This window comes from Phocoena phocoena, chromosome 5, assembly GCF_963924675.1.
Source record: "Phocoena phocoena chromosome 5, mPhoPho1.1, whole genome shotgun sequence".
In the NCBI taxonomy this organism is placed as follows: Eukaryota; Metazoa; Chordata; class Mammalia; order Artiodactyla; family Phocoenidae; genus Phocoena; species Phocoena phocoena.
Window position 1 is genome coordinate 30,046,777 of NC_089223.1, and position 17,598 is coordinate 30,064,374.

Genomic DNA, 17,598 nt, shown 5'->3' on the forward strand with positions numbered 1-17,598 from the left:
ACAATACAATCGCAAAGTTTGTCCAGCTCTCTCACTTGAAGTATAAGACTTTCCCAAGGTCACTAATCAGTTATAAAATCAAGGCCAGAATATAATACTAACACCTAGGACAGTACATGACACACCTACAGCACCATGAAATAATCAGCAGGAAATTATAGCCTAGTTCTAGATCTGCCACAACCTCTCCAGCTTAAACAGATCATGTAACTTCCATATGTCCTCATAGCTTTCTAAATTATAGCTAGCATATTGTCTGAGAATAAATCGAGTTTATTTTGAAAGGGATAGAAAAAGTATTATACAAATATGAAACCTCGTCTTTGTAAATCATTGAACAACCAAAGCCTTTGAGTAAAATCAGAATGTATGTTGTTAGACTCTCCAGCATCTATTTCCTGATTTCAAGCAACAGCTCTCAATTTTTATAAAGGGATTGAACCCATCTTCACACTCACACCATGTGTTTTGGAGGTAAGAAGGGCCTCCATGCCTGGGCAATCTGAAGAATACCTGCCACACAGATGGACAAACGAGCCAACGAGCAACAAAGAGACTAAAAGGAACTTGTGCTGGAAATGCTCAATACAGGCAGATGCTCTTTTGCTGGATTTAAATTTGTGAGGATGTGAAGGCAGAGTGGTTGTCTGCCACTCTAAAAAGAGAGAGATTATATGAAAAAAGCCAACACAGAAGAACTGGGAAATTGAGGGAGACAAACTGGGTCCAAAGGCTGTATTTTGAACCCCTGTACCAAGTCCTACTGAAACTACCAGTTTATATGAGCTGGTTAACCCTCTTTTATGATATAAGCCAATTTGAAGCAGGTTTGGCAATACTTAAAACCAAAAGAGCCACCATTTGTGAAACTTTTTATTATGACCCCTTCCAAGAACTACTGACATGATCAATGAACACTATCCTTCCAGTAATTTCGTCCTGATTATATAGGAAAATAATTACTGAAATTCTGTAGTTTCATTATATTATTTATTAGAAGCAGATACTCCTGGAAAAAATCTCCATCTCCCAAACAACACTGTTGTCAATGATTCTCATTGGGATAACTAGACTCAACATCAATACCAGTGGCTAATATAGAATTTCTTCTCATTCTCAATGCCTTAAAAATCATCCTAGTCATATTTGCCCTCAAACAACTCATACTAGCAAAAGTACCATTCTTCTATAAAAGTAGCGAGTTATTAACCTCTGGCAACCACGATTTAGGACAAACTATTAAAATTATCAACGAGATTTAAAATTTTACCATGATGAGATTTAGGAAAACTTCCAGAAGAGTGTAATAGTATTGGGAAAGACAGAAAGAGACAGAAAGAGAGAGAGAAAGAAAAGAAAAGAAAGAAAGAAAAAGAAAATCCTGATTTGCCATATATGTATATAATGTAATATACAGAGATGATATACCTAATCCTTTTGGGGTGATACCACTCCGATCCTGAGGATTCACTGCCCAATAGTAGTACTTCAGTGTATGCATGATGAGAAGCACTGTTCCAACTCTCCGAATGGCATTATATATGTTGACTGTACCAATGAATTCCGTAGACAGATAAGTATAGAGTGTCAACTGAACCTAGAGAATCAAAATGAAGAGCTCAAATCAAAGAAGCTGACCAGCATTTTACCTCTGTTTCCAGGAATACCCTCAGCTGCTCTACTTGGACCATACTTGTTCCAAAAAGCAAGCTGTTTAGCTTGATAATAACATTCATGTTAACAGATAACACATATCCACTGACACATACAAGCACACATACTCCTTATAAAATAAAAGCAGGCAAATGCTTCTTATACAGTAGCACTATAAAGTAAACACCCCCAAATATATCAAATTTTTGCAGCACTATTCCATGGAAAAAACTGGTTTCTATTTAGCAATCAGCAATTATTCATGAACTTACGTAACTTCTTTAGAACAAACCTACTACTTATGCTATGTATAGTTGTTTTCAAAAGCTAGAAATTGTCTTTGTTTTAGAGAAAATTGTCTCTGTTTTAGAGAAAATTAGCAGCTGGAATAACTCAAAAGAAAAAAAAAAGAAGTAGAAGTAACAAAAAAAGTAAGAAAAAGTCAAAAGAAAGAAAATCATATAAAAATATGTAAAGCCTACCTTAAGAAATATTTATTAGAAAAATAGGATTCTGTTATAACAGCTTATTACTACAAAGACTGTAATTATAAAATTATAGTCTCTAAAATTCAAAAACAATTATACTTTAGTACTCATAATAGCACAAAATAAGGACCACTTTTGGTCTACTTTCATATCAAAATCAAGAATACTTTATAAACTAAACAATACTAAGTACGGTATTAAATTTGGCCAAAACCCACGCTACCCCTGATCATTCACAACTGAACATTTATGTTACCTTCCCAGACACTGAGGGCATTTTCATTTTTAACCCTGAAAGATAAAAATTAGTTGTGTATCTTCCACATGCCCTATAAACAATCAAGGTTAAATAATTAGGGAGTCAATCAGTAATCATACATGGTAAAGAGTGGCAGATTCTGAACCACTTAAAATTGAGGCTTGGAAGATGCTTGTAGTTTAGAAAACCACAAATATGCTATAATCCATATAACATTACTTTGATGTAGCCACTGCTGTTCAAATAGATAGGCTCAGCTTACTTGTCACTGAGGATACATAGCACTTTCTACGACATGGTTCAAATTCTTAACCATGCTGTTTCAGTCATGCAGAAAATATTTACCTCCACCTCTATGTGCAGCACTGTATTATTGAAAATACAGTGGCACAGACACTGTCCCTCAGTAGCTGAAAATCTAATGGAGGATATAAAAAATACACAAATTTAAGTGGAAAAATAAAAGGTAATAAAGACACCTCACCTACTGAAACATAAGAAAGGTCATGTGGCAATAAGCAAGTGCCATACAGCTATTAAATACTATTAATTCAGAGGCCAGAGAAATTATTTTAGGGTAAGCTAAAACAGTCAAGAAAAGTTTCACTAATAAAGGCAGTATTAAGGTAGCCTTTGAAGATGAGTAGAACAATAGGTAGACAGAACAAAAGAGGAAATTTCAAACAGGGAAAACGGTGGATCATACAAAAAGTTTCGCCAATTCTAGAACAACCATCCTCATTCTTGACTGTGCATTAAAATACCTGAAAAACATTTTTAAAATACCGATGTCTGGGTCCTGTCCCAGACCAATTAAATTAGAATCTAGGGTGGAGGGAGTGGGATTCTGGTTTTGTTTTGTTTTGTTTGAAAAAAAACAAAAAGCCTCTCCCAACTAATTCTATAGACAGCCAAGATTAAGAACCACTGCTCTAGGATAACCTTCTGTACCCACCTAGACATTGAGGACAAGTGAGTTTTTCACAAAGCAAGCCTAGAAAGAATTGGCGTGAAGACCTAATGCTTTATTCTGAAAACAACGAGAAACCATTACAAGTTTGGAGGCTAAGAAATGATCTGATGAGAGTGATATGTTAAAAGCATAATGGAATTCTGGCAAAGAATGATAAATTAAGATATGGAAAAGTGGAGAAAGTCAGTCTACCGAGAATGATACTATAGTTAAAGAAAAATGAACAGGATTTAACAGCAACATATTGGAGACCTCAAGATTATTCATATTCTACTTATGAATAAACCTTTCCTCTTTCACTCTTTATATAATCTAATAACCACACAAATTACACACTAACATCTGTCTTTCCCATTACACCTAAATTCTATGAGGGCAGGAATCAGATCTGTCTTGCTCACCACTGTATCCACAGTGCCCAGCATAAAGCAGCCACTCAGCAAATGAAAGACTGCTACCTACAAGAAAATTCATCTCTCTTGTTAGGTCATTTCAAAGCCTGTCTCTGAGCAGATCAAACTTAAATAGATATTATAAATGACTGTGAGCACCCTTTTCCAAAAGCAAAGATTGATTCATACAATCATACCCTCCTCAACTTTGGTAACCAGAGGTGAATTTACCATGAAGCTAATGAAGCTTAAACTTCATGCCCACTCATCTAGACATGTTCCTTCCAAGACCCTAAACCTAATTTTGCATGCAGTATGTTGTATTCTTTTTCTTAAAAAGCTCCTTCCTCCCCCAAACTGTATGACCTTCAGGTCAAAATAAACTTTGCATCTGCCGTTTGTTATAACTACCTTTATAATAAAATTACATATAACCCCTCATGGATACACAAAGCAGGAGGTTGAAACAAAAGTTAACTTTAACATTACCAAATCAACTGCAAATTCTGAAGAGGAAATTAAAGAAAATTATTAACAAGGAAAAGGTTAAGAAATAGAGTGTAATAATATGATGGACTTAAGGAAACGATACAATGAAAATTTTTAAATATTCCCCTACAAGTAAGTATCTCATAAGAAGAGGCTTTTTGACCGCTTCAAAAGAGGCCCAAAGCCTTACAAATAGGCTGCTTAGTAAGACAAAGAAGTGTTTAGTAAAGGTTTAAAAAGTAACTTGAAACAATCCTTGAAAAGAAATAAGACTGAGGGTCATAGAAGAGAAAAAGGTCAAATTTGAACCCAGAGATAAAAAGCTACAACCTCCAGCTGCCTCCTTTGATTATTTCCAAATGGCAATCAGAGTCAGCAGCTGTTTTTCTCCTTAACATTTGAAAAGAGCAGCTGAAACTAAGATATGACTCCAGAAAAGCAGAAAAGTCTGCAGACATTTTTTTCTGACAACTAGAGTAAGTATGTGTTATTCCAACCTGAACGATGGTAAACGCTTGCAAGTGAACCAAAAGAGAGAGGGGGAGAGGGGAAATCAAATTTTTAGGATAACTTAATAGAACATTAGGATTTATCAAAGGTTTTATTTATATATTTTATCACAAATTCACTTATGTTCACTTAATGTAATTGATTTGCTGTTACAGTACTAAATAAATTACTGTGTAAAATATAACTGTATTTAATAATTTGAATTAATGTGAAATTAAAGTGATTAAATGTGAACTGTATATCATGGAAGCCTTCAAGAAACGGTGACATTTCAGCTGTTCCTGTAAGGATTAAACTCAAGAGCTCATCAAGTTGGTGGAAGGAATATGTGTGTATAAGAGGGAGAGAGAGCACAGTGAGTATGTATTTATATATATGTATGCATACATACATATGGATACATAGATATATATGTATGTATATTTGCAATAGAACAGAGCTACAGTTGATAGGAAACATTATATTTACACTGGAACTATCCAACTTTGGTTTAGTAAGTATAAATCAAAGTCTCTCTCAAATAAAATTTTATTTAACAACAGAAAATAAAGACTATAGCTTTTTTAAAAAAGAAATACTGATATTGCTTTAGGAAGGGAGGGAAAAAATACTGACTTGCAAAAGTATATTTAGTCAAAAAATGCATTCCACTGAAATCTTACATAATAGCATGTAAAAGGATAAAAGAAAATCCTCGTAATTATCACTCTTCTCAAGTACAAAAACTTACTGAACATATTAGCACAAAATCAATATATGTATTACCTTGGCTGGGGTATGAATCCATATAGCTGGGTTAAGAAGAATGTGATCACACAATTGTTTGAGTAGGGGCATCCCATTCTGCAGATTACTCAGATATTTTGAAAATGCAAGGCAAAGTTCAAGTACTGCTCTGCTGACATGGGATTTGGAAGACTGCAGAGGAAGATATTTCAAAGGTCACTACCAACACAAAGCAAGGTAAGTAAATTAAAGACTGTCAATACCAGAAAAAAGTAGGTCCACAAATTATATGCTCAAAGTTAAAGATGCCATGAGACTCAATACCACAGTCCTCTAATAAAGCAGTGGGGGCAAGTTAAAACAACAAAAGGTTATTTTAATTTAGATGATTTTATATAACCAAGGAGACACACTTGCAGACAGAATTTCTCAACCACTTAGGAGACTAAGTTTCATGGCCTGCAAATTAAGAATCAAAAATGTAACGCATTTGATACTTTACCTTTTCAAGACTATATCCTATTACCAAAAAGCCCTTGCAGGCAAGCATCTGCTCTTGCATAGCAATTGAGTTCTTCAACAGCTCCATGATAAAAGCCAGCAAAGTTGAACTGGAATAAGAAAAAAGACATTGGTTTGAAAAAGCATATTCTATTTTTAAAAAAGGGGGGAGGGGGGGTTAAATAGATGCAGTCTTTCATCCATCTTAATTAAAAGTTTCTATTCCAAGGAAATTGACACTCTACTAAAACTGCCTCCAACATTATTTTAGGACTAAAATTTAATGGAAGATTAGGATTTATTACTCAAATATTTAGTTCATGTCCTTTATCACAAATATATTAATAAATGAATCACTTAGAAACAATATGAAAAACATGCATGAAATAGAGCAAAATTAGGAATGTCCAAAAACAAGTAATAAAATGACTAACATAAGTATATTAAAGCCCTGAAGAATGGATGTAACTTAGATGAGCAAGTGTATTCAATTTTGGAGGGTTAGAGGCCAAATAGAAGGAAAAGATGTGGAGCAAACAGACTAGGATAGATAGCCTCCAAATGTGTTAGGGCTCCAAACTGGCCTAATTTGAACAGAGCATAGGGTTCATAAAGGGGAAAATAAGAAAGTAAAGCTGTAGACAAACTGAAGTACTTGAATAATAATTTAAGAATTTTTTGCATTATCCCAACAGAAAAATCGTAAAGTAGTAAGATTACAGCCATGCTCCCAACCTCACAACTTGTAGATACTCAAAATGGAATGGAATAAGGTTGGCTGTTAGTCCTTCTCAAAAGTCTTGACAGATTCCCACAAAGAAAGGGAGAACAGCCAACCTCCTCTACAAAAGTACTTTTAACTGTCAGCAATTCCAATAATGGTGAAAAGTTAATAAAAAAAAAAGAAACTGAGCCCTGTTATAAAGGTTTTAGACCAGGATGAAAAAAAATTTTATGAAGTAGCAATATGTCAAGAATAATATTATTTTAAAATTTTTAAATGTAGTCAATACTAGCTTTGATACATAATTCCTTTTAAAAAAAAGTCATTCTATTGCCTAAAAATAATCTGGAAAAATTATTACATCATTAAATATATACATTGGTAGTAAACCTCAAGTCGCACATAAAAGTAGAAATTAGAAAGAGAATTTCAAAAAAGGAGAACGAAAAACATTAAAATCACTCAAATAAACATAATTACTTTATTATAAATAGATTCACTAAATTATACAGCCATGAAAAATTCATTTAGACACCCTTTCCAACATTGTAATAACTTGTCCTAGAATTCATGTCTCTTCCTTTTCTACACTCAACACTACAACAAAGGAGACAAAGGTGCCAAATTTATGATCTAATTTTTAAAAACCATATCACTTATTATGTAACATAATCAAAAATTTTTAGATTTCAATTACTTACTAGCAATCAATAATAATTAAATATGGAAAGATGAATTACCATAAGAAATCACTACTGCATAACCATTTAAAATATTTTAAAACTATATTTTAGACAAAAATACATACATTTCTGATAAATCTATTATCACTATGTCTAACTTTATTTGAAAATAACATTATTGGGACTTCCCTGGTGGCGCAGTGGTTAAGAATCCACCTGCCAATGCAGGTGACACGGGTTCGAGCCCTGGTCTGGGAAGATCCCACATGCCGTGGAGCAACTAAGCCCACGTGCCACAACTACTGAAGCCAACTCATCCAGAGCCCATGCTCCGTAACAAAGAGAAGCCACCGCAATTAGAAGCCCACGCACCACAACAAAGAGTAGCCTCCACTTGCCGCAACTAGAGAAAGCCTGCGCCCAGCAACCAAGACCCAACGCGGCCATAAAATAATTATTTTTAAAAACATTATTATGTTTTTTTAGAGCTTCCATACTTCCTACTGATAAAGAACTTTAATATTATTATTATTGAACTGAATTTATAATCATTATAGTTCAAAAATTTCTTTATATTCTCTTTTAACCCTACAACAAATTTTAAAGTTTGAAAAAAATATTGTGTAGCTCAACAGTGATGAAAATAACTCTCACATCAAATGAAAGAAAAAACAAAAGCACTCACCATACAGTCAAGTCAACTTCATCAGATAAATACTGCCTATAATCCAACTGTGCAAAAAGTGGAAACAGCACTTGTACTCCTCCAATTGAATGCATGGCACTTTGGATGGAATGTGTTAAAACCGCCTTCACATCCTTGTAAAACAAAAAAACACAGTAAAGATTCCAATGATTCTTTTCCAAAACAATTCAAAATGAAACGTAACAAGAACAATAAAATGTTACATTACATGTCAGAAGCTACCAAATACAACTCAATAATACATCAAAATTTACCATTAAAAATATTCTTAAAATATTACCACTAGTACCTGGAGCATGAGTGCATGTGGTGAATGAACAAAAATTGAAGGGCTGTCCTTAGGGGAAGATTCGAGGCAAAGCTGGGCATCTGTGGCGCGTGGATTGTATGTGAATGCAATGGCACTAGAGAGTTTGCCATCATACAATAAAAGTTTGTGATGCTCAGCAAGGAACAGGTCACTTTCTGCTTTAAATTTAAATGTACCCTAAGAATTAATAAAAAGTAGAACAGTTAAGATAGGTCACAAAAAGAAAACTTAACTACAAATCACCAGAAATATAAAAATTTAAGTAGAACACTGATCATTTTCCTAACAATGTTAATTAAGAGAAGCCTTGCATGCTTAGTTACCTCTAAAGTAGACTGAATTTATTTTAAAGATATAATGGAAATCAAGTCAACTTGACATTAAAACCTTACATTTAAAAAAATGTAAAATTAATATCCTACACAGCATGTTTTGTTTTTTTTTATTGTATTGTCTTTTTTTTAATTTTGGTAAAAAGAACATAATATAACATTTACCATCTTAAACATTTTTAAGTGTACAGTGCAGTCTTGTTAACTACAGCACACTATTGTACAACAAATCTCTAGAACTTTTATGTCTCATGAAATTGAAATTCCCGTTGAATAACAACTCATTTCCACTTCCCCCTGTACGCTGGCAAACATCATTCTACTTTATGATTCCATGAGTTTGACTACTTTATATAACTCAAACGAGGAGAGTCACAGAGTATTTGTCATTTTGTGACTGGTATAACATCCTTAAGATTCACCCATGCTGTAGGATGTGTCAGCGGTTTTTTTCTTTTTTAAAGCTGAATAATATTCCATTGTAAATACATACCACATTTTCTTTATTCATCCATCCATAGACAATTAGGTTTCTTTGACCTCTTATCTATTGTGAATAATGCTGCAATGAACAGGGGTGTACAAACAGCTCTTTCATATCCTGCTTTCAGTTCTTTTGGATATATACATAGAAGTAAGATTGCTCAATCATGTGGTAATTCTATTTTTTATTTCTTGAAGAATCACCATATTGTTTTCCATAGAGGCTGCACCATTTTACATTCCCACCAACATTGCATAAGGGTACCAATTTCTCCACACTTATTTTTATTTAATAATGGTCACATTAATGGGTGTAAGATGATTATCTACTGTGGTTCTGATTTACATTTCTCTGATGGCTAGTGACTGAGCATTTTTTCATATGCCTGTCACACATTTATATATTATCTTTGGAAAAAATTCTATTCAAGTCCTTTGCCCACTTTTTGTTTTGTTTTGTTTTTGTGGTACACGGGCCTCTCACTGTTGCGGCCTCTCCCGTTGCGGAGGACAGGCTCCGGATGTGCAGGCTCAGCGGCCATGGCTCACGGGCCCAGCCGCTCTGCTGCACGTGGGATCTTCCCAAACCGGGTCACGAACCCGTGTCCCCTGCATCAGCAGGCAGACTCTCAACCACTGCGCCACCAGGGAAGCCCCTTTGCCCACTTTTTAAATGAGCTGGGTTTGTTGTTCTTGTTGTTGAGTTGTAGGAGTTCATCATATACTCTGGATATTATTAACACTTTATCAGATATTTGGTTTAAAATATTGTCTCCCATTTCATGGGTTGCCTTTTTACACTGTTCCTTGATGCACAAGAATGTCAATGCACAAAAGATTTTAAGCTTGATGAAGTCTCATTTCATTGTCTATTTCTGTCTTTGTTTCCTATTTTTTTCGGTGTCATATCCAAGAAATCATTGCCAAACTCAATGTCATGAAGCTCTTCATGTGTTTTCATGCAGAAATCTTATGTGTAGGTCTTATGTTTACGTCTTTATTTTGAGTTAATTTTAATGTATGGAAGGTAAGGATCCAACTTCATTCTTTTCCATGTGGTTATCCATTTTTTAAAACACCATGTGCTTAAGAGATTAAATTTATTTATTTATTTATTTACTTATTTATTTATTTTTGACTGTGTTGGGTCTTCATTGCTGCACACGGGCTTTCTCTAGTCGCAGCGAGCAGGGGCTACTCTTTGTTGCAGTGCGCTGGCTTCTCATTGCAGTGGCTTCTCTTGTTGCAGAGCACAGGCTCTAGGCATGTAGGCTTCAGTAGTTGTGGCACGCAGGCTCAGTAGTTGTGGCTTGCGGGCTTAGTTGCTCCACGGCATGTAGAATCTTCCCAAACCAGGACTCGAACCCGTGTCCCCTGCACTGGCAGGCAGATTCTTTACCACTGCGCCACCACGGAAGTCCTGCTTAAGAGATTAATCTTTCCCCACTGCATGGTTTTGCATCCTTATAGAAGATCATTTCACCGTAAATACAAGGATTCATTTCTGGACTCTATTCTGTTCCATTAGTCTATGTATCTCTCTTTAAGCAAGTACCATAATGTTTTGATTACTGTAGCTTTGTAATATGTTTGAAATCCTGAAGTGTGAGACCTCTAAATTTGCTATTCTTTTTCAGAGTGTTTTGGCTATTCAGGGACCCTTGAGATTCCATGTAAATTTTAGGGTGGATTTTTCATTACTGTAAAAAAAATGCCATTGGGACATTGATAGGAATTACACTGAATCTGTAGATCACTTTGGGTAGCATGCATTTTTAACAATTTTAAGTCCTTCAGTCCATGAACACAAGATATCTTCCCATTTATTTGTGTCTTCTTTAATTCTTTCAGCTATATTTTACACTTTTCACTCACTGTACAAGTCTTCTGCCCCCTTGGTTAAGTTTATTCCTAAGTATTGCTTTTTATGCTATTATAAATGGAATTACTGTCTTATTTTCCTTTTCGGATTGTTCACTGATAGTATGTAGAAATACAACTGATTTTTGTTGCATATGATGTTGGCTGTGGGCTTTTCATATATGGTCTTATCATTTTGAAGGAGTTTCCTTTTATTTGTAATTTGTTGAGTGTTTTTATTATTAAAGGGTGTTGAATTTTGTCAAATACTTTCTCTGCATCTATTGAGATGATCATGTCGTTTTTGTCCTTCACTCTGTTAATGTGGCGTATTACATCGATTTTTTTTCATATGTTGAACCAGCTTTACATTTCAGTAATAAATCCCAGTTGGTCATAGGGTATGACGCTTCTAATGTGCTCTTGAATTTGGTTTCCTACAATACTGTTGAGGATTTTTGCATTAATACCAATCGGGGATATTAATCTGTAGCTTTATTTTCTTGTAGTGTCTTTGTCTGGCTGTGGTTTCAGGGCAATGCTAAACTCAGAAAATTAGTTTGGAAGTGTTCCCTCCTCTTTATTTTTTGGAAGAGTTGAGGAGAATTGGTGTTAATTCTTCTTTAATGTTTGGTAGAATTCTCCAGTGAAGCCATTTAGCCCTGGGCTTTTCCTTATTCAGAGGTTTTTGATTATTGATTCAATTTCCTTATTAGCGATAGTCTGTTCAGGTTTTTATTTCTTCAGTCCTGAGGGGTTGTATGTTTCTAGGAACATCTATTTCTTCTAGGTTATACAATTTATTGGCATGTAATTGTTCATAGTAGTCCCATAATTCTTTTTATATTCCTAGCATTAGCTGTAATGCCTACTCTTTCATTTCTGCTTTTAGTTACTTTAAGTCCTCTTTTTTCCTTAATTATTCTAGCTAAGAATTTCTCCGTTTTTTTGGTCTGTTAAAATAAAACCTGACTCAGTTTTGTTGAGTTTTTCTATTTCTTTTTTAGTCTCTATTTCATTTATTTCTGCTCTAATCTTTACCACTTCTATTCCTCTGCTAACTTTAGGTTTAGTTTGCTCTTCTTTTTCTAGTTCCTTGAAGCATAGATTAGGTTATTGACTTGAGATCATTCTTTTTTTTAAAGTAGGCATTTATCACTATGAACTTCCCTCCTCATATTGCTTTCTCTGCATCCCGTAAGTTTTGGTATGTAATTTTAGATTTCATTTGTATCAAGATATTTTCTAATTACCCTTGTAGTTTCTCCTTTGACCCATTAGTTTTTAAAGACTGTGTTGCTTAATTTCCACATATCTGTGTATTTTCCAGTTTCCTTCAACTACTGATTTCATTCCACTGTGGTCAGAAAAGATACATGGTATGAGTTCAATATTATTAAATTTGGTAAGACTTGTTACATGGTAATACGTGGTAATACGTGGTCTATCCTAAAGAATGTTCCATGTGAGCTTGAGAAGAATGTGTACTCACTCTACTATTGGTGGGCAGGATGTTCTATATTTGTCTGTTTGGTGCAATGGATCAATATTGTTCAAGAACTGTTTCATTACTGATCTGCAGTCTGGTTGTTCTGTCCATTATTGAAAGCACTATATTGAAGTGTCCTACTAGTATTGTGTTTCCGCATAATTCTTCCTTCAGTTCTGTCAATCTCTGCTTCATATATTTGGGAGTTCTGATGTTAGGTGTAGATATTTTTAATTGTTATATCTTCCCGGTGAACTGACACTTTTATCATTATATAATTTTCCTCTTTGTCTCTTGTAACAGTTTTTGACTTAAAGTCTATCTTTTCTGATTATAAGTATGGCTACCTCCACTCTCTTTTGGTTATCATTTGCATGTACTATCTTTATCCATCCTTTCACATTCAGCCTATGTATGTCCCTAGTGTGTCTCTCCTAGACAAAACACAGTTGCACTTTGTTTCTTGAATCCATTCAGCCAATTTACTTCTTTCTAGTTGGAGGTTTAATCTGGTCACATGTAATGTAATTACTGAATGGGAAAGACTTAGTATTGCTGTTTTCTTCATTGTAATTTGTTAATTGTTTTCCTTTGTATTTCATTGACTTTTTTCGTATTTATATGCTTTGATCCCTTCCTCCTTTTATTCTGTGTAACTTCTATGGGTATTTTATTTGTGGTTACCATGGAAATTATGTAAAATAACTTAAAGTTACAACACTCTAAACTGATAACAACTTCAATCACAAACAGAAGCTACTCATTTATATCTCCACACCACCCCCACTTTATATTATTGATGTTAAAAATTACACCTTTTTGGGACATCACTGGTGGTGCAGTGGTTAAGAATCTGCCTGCCAATGCAGGGGACATGGGTTCAATCCCTGGTCCAGGGAGATCCCACATGCAGCAGAGCAACTAAGCCCATGCACCACAACTACTGAGCCTGTGCTCTAGAGCCTGCAAGCCACAACTACTGAAGCCCGTGTGCCTAGAGCCCGTGCTCCACTACAAGAGAAGCCACCGCAATGAGAAGCCCACGCACAGCAATGAAGAGTAGTCCCTGCTCGCCACAACTAGAGAAAGCCCACAAGCAGCAACAAAGACCCAATGCAGCCAAAAATAAATAAATAAAATTTTTAATTACATTTTTTTATATTGTGCATCTATTAACAAAGATTCAGAAAATTTTCTTGCTTTTGTCTTTTAAATCGATGAGAAAATAAAGTATAACCAAGTGGGACTATCCCAGACATGCAAGGTTGGTTTAAATTTGAATAATCAATGTAATATACTACATTAATAAAAATAAAGGACAAAAATCACATGATCATCTCAGTGGAAGCACAAAGAGCATTTGACAAAATCCAACAACTCTTCATGATAAAACACTCAACAAGCCAGGAATAAAAAGTAAACTCCCTTCAATAAACAAAGACCATCTATACAAAATTGATAGCTAATGTCATAGGCTGATGGTAAAAGAATAAATGCTTTCTCCCCTAGGTCAGGGGAAAAAAAAGATGTTTGTTTTCACCACTTTTTTAAAAATTTTATTGTGGTAAGAACACTTAACAGGAGATCTACCTTATTAACGGATATTAAGTGATATTAACAGATAATTATTAACAGGTAATAAGATAATTATTTAACAGATAATAAGGTATTATTATCTATAAACACAATGTTGTACAGCAGACCTCCAGAACTTATTTATCTTGCATAACTAAAAATTTAGTACCATTGACTAGTAATTCCTTTTTTCCCTTCCCCCAGCCCTTGGCAACCACCATTCTACTCTTTGTTTCTATGACTTTGCTTTTATCTCATATAATTGGAATCATGTAGTGTTTGTCCCTCTGTGGCTGGTTTATCTCACATAGCATAATGTCCTCAAGATGCTGTACTAGAGGATCTAGCCAGGGCCACTACGCAAGGAAAAGAAATAAAGAGTATCCAGAAAGAACTAAAACGAGGGCAGTTTACAAATACATCATCTTATATATAAAATTAAACATAGAAAATGCCAAGAAATCCACACATAAAAAAACAAACTATCAGAGCTAATAAACTAGAATAGCAAGGTTGTACTGTAGAAGATAAATATATAAAAATAAATTTAGTTACCATACATAAGCAACAAATAACCCAAAAATGAAATTAAGGAACAATTCCATTTGATACTGCACATAAAAAAAGAAAATATTTCGGAATGAATTTAACAAAATACATATAAGACTTGTTCACTGAAAACTACAAAAAGAAACTGAAAAAGACCTAAATAAATGGAATAATATCCCATATTCATGGATTGGAAGATTTAATACTCATAAGATGACAAATCTTTCCAAATTGATCTATAGATTTGAGGCAATATCTATCAAAATCCTAGCTACTTTTTGTTGTAAAAATTAACAAGTGTATCTTAAATTCATACAGAAATGTAAGATACCAACAACAGCCAAAACAATCTTGAACAAGAACAAAGTTGGAGAACTCATACTTCCTAATTCAAAAAATGCATTACAAAACCACAGTATTCAAGACTGTGCTACTAGACTAAGAACAGACATATAGTTCAATGAAACACAATCGAGAGTCCACAAACACTTACATTTATGATCAACTGATTTTTGGTGAAGCTGTCAAGAAATACAATAAGGAGAGAATATTCTTTTCGGCAAATGATGCTGAGACAACTAAAAATCCAAATGCAAAGGAATAACGTTGCACCAAATACAAAAATTAACTCAAAATGAATCAAACACTTAAATGTAAGAGCTAAAAATATAAAACTTTTATAAGAAAACACAGGAGTAAATCTTCATGAACTTGAATTAGGAAATAATTTTTTAGATATGACACCAAAGCACAAATAATAAGAGAAAATGTAGACAAACTGGACTGCATCAAACTGAAATGTGTGCTTCAAAGGAAAACATCAGGCAAGTGGGAAGACAAGCCACAGAATGGGAGAAAATATTTGCAAATCATATACCTGATAATGGATTTGCTTCTAGGATATATTTTTAAAACTATTAAAACTGAGGCTGAGGAGAGGAGGAGTGGAGAGTTGTTGTTCAATAAGTATAGAGTTTCAGTTTTGCAGAATGAAGACAGTTGTACAGCTAGGTTGCACAATGTAAAAATAGTTAACACTACTTCACTGTACACTTAAAAATAGTTAAAGTGGTAAGTTTTATGTGTATGTTACCACAATTAAGTTTTTTTTTGAAAACCTCTTAAAATTTACCAAATAAAAAGGGACCTCAGTTTTTAAACAGGCAAAGATCTGAATAAACATTTCTCAAAAAAAGACATAAATAGCCTTATCATAAGCACACAAAAACACATTCAACATCATTAGTCATGAGGGAGATGCAAATCAAAACCAAACCACAATGAGATACCCTTTCACACCCACTAAAATGGCTATAATCAAAAAGTCAGATAATAACAGGTGTTCAAGAGAATATGAAGGCATCAAAATCCTCATATACAGTTGCGGTAATATAAAATGATATGGCCACTTTGGAAAGCAATCTAGAAATTTCTTAAAAAGTTAAATGTAGAGTTACCATATTATCAGCAATTCCACTCTAGGTATATACCCAAGAGAAATAAAAACATGTGTGCACATAAAACCTTGCACAGAAGGGTTCATAGCAGCATTGTGCAAAACAGCCAAACGGTGGAAACAGCCCAATGACCATCAACTGACGAATAGATAAAATGTGATATACCCACACAATATTATTTAGTAATAAAAAGGAATGAAGTATTAATGCGTGCTACAACATGGGTGGACCCTGAAAACATTATGCTAACTGAAAAAATGTCAACCACAGAAGATCTCATACTGTATATTTTCCTTTACATGAATTGTCCAGAAGAGACAAATCTATACAAATAGAATTAGATTACAGTACTGGGAAGCAGGAAAAATCAGGAAGGACTGCTGATAACTACAGTATTTCTTTTGCGGATGAACATACTTTAACATTACAGAGTGGTAATGTTTGCACAACCTTGGGATACAATAAAAATCACTGAATTATACATAATAAACGGGTGAATGGTAAGATATGTGAATTATATCCCAACAAAACTTCTATTTTGAAAATCTCATTCAGAATAAAGGCTGTTCTGGGACCAATTAACAAAGCTTAAAAGTAAAACAAACTTCACAGACCTTCAAGACGGCAGAGGAGTAAGATGTGGAGATCACCTTCCTCCCCACAAATACATCAGAAATATATCTACACATGAAACAACTCCTACAGAACACCTAATGAACACTGGCAGAAGACCTCAGATTTCCCAAAAGGCAAGAACTTCCCCACGTACCTGAGTAGGGCAAAAGAAAAAAAACAAAAACGAGACAAAAGGATAGGGACTGGACCTGCACCACTGGGAGGGAGCTGTGAAGGAGGAAAGGTTTCCACACACTAGGAAGCTCCTTTGTGGGCGGAGACTGTGGGTGGCAGAGGCGGGGAGCTTCAGAGCCGTGGAGGAGAGCGCAGCAACAGGGGTGCAGAGGGCAAAGCGGAGACATTCCCACAAAGAGCATCGGTGCTGACCAGCACTCACCAGCCCGAAAGACTTGTCTGCTCACCCACTGGGGTGGGTGGGGGCTGGGAGCTGAGGCTTGGGCTTCGGAGGTCAGATCCCAGGGAGAGGACTGGCGGCGTGAACACAGCCTGAAGGGGCTAGTGAGCCACAACTAGCCAGGAGGGAGTCCGGTAAAAGTCTGGACCTGCCTAAGAGGCAAGAGACCATTGTTTCAGGGTGCACAAGGAGAGGGGATTCAGAGCACCACCTAAACAAGCTCCATGGACAGGCGCAAGCTGCATCTATCAGCGCAGACACCAGAGACAAGCATGAGACGCTAAGGCTGCTGCTGCAGCCACAAAGAAGCCTACGTGCAAGCACAGGTCACTATCCACATCTCCCATCCCAGAAGCCTGTGCAGCCCCCCACTGCCAGGGTCCCGGGATCCAGGGACAACTTGCCAGGG

The 17,598-nt window shown here is 35.2% G+C and overlaps 1 protein-coding gene across 4 annotated transcripts in view; it reads right to left on the reverse strand.

The window, feature by feature from the left end:
- The window catches only part of LRBA (LPS responsive beige-like anchor protein), a 748,187-nt gene that overhangs the window by 613,090 nt on the left and 117,499 nt on the right, over positions 1–17,598 (reverse strand). For all 4 annotated transcript variants that reach the window (XM_065877627.1, XM_065877625.1, XM_065877628.1 and 1 more), the window contains exons 9-13: positions 8,394–8,591; positions 8,084–8,217; positions 5,993–6,101; positions 5,530–5,682; positions 1,429–1,597 (exon numbers count right to left, since the gene is read on the reverse strand). In XM_065877627.1, the coding sequence (XP_065733699.1) occupies positions 1,429–1,597; positions 5,530–5,682; positions 5,993–6,101; positions 8,084–8,217; positions 8,394–8,591 (763 nt within the window). The remainder of the gene's footprint in view (positions 1–1,428; positions 1,598–5,529; positions 5,683–5,992; positions 6,102–8,083; positions 8,218–8,393; positions 8,592–17,598) is intronic.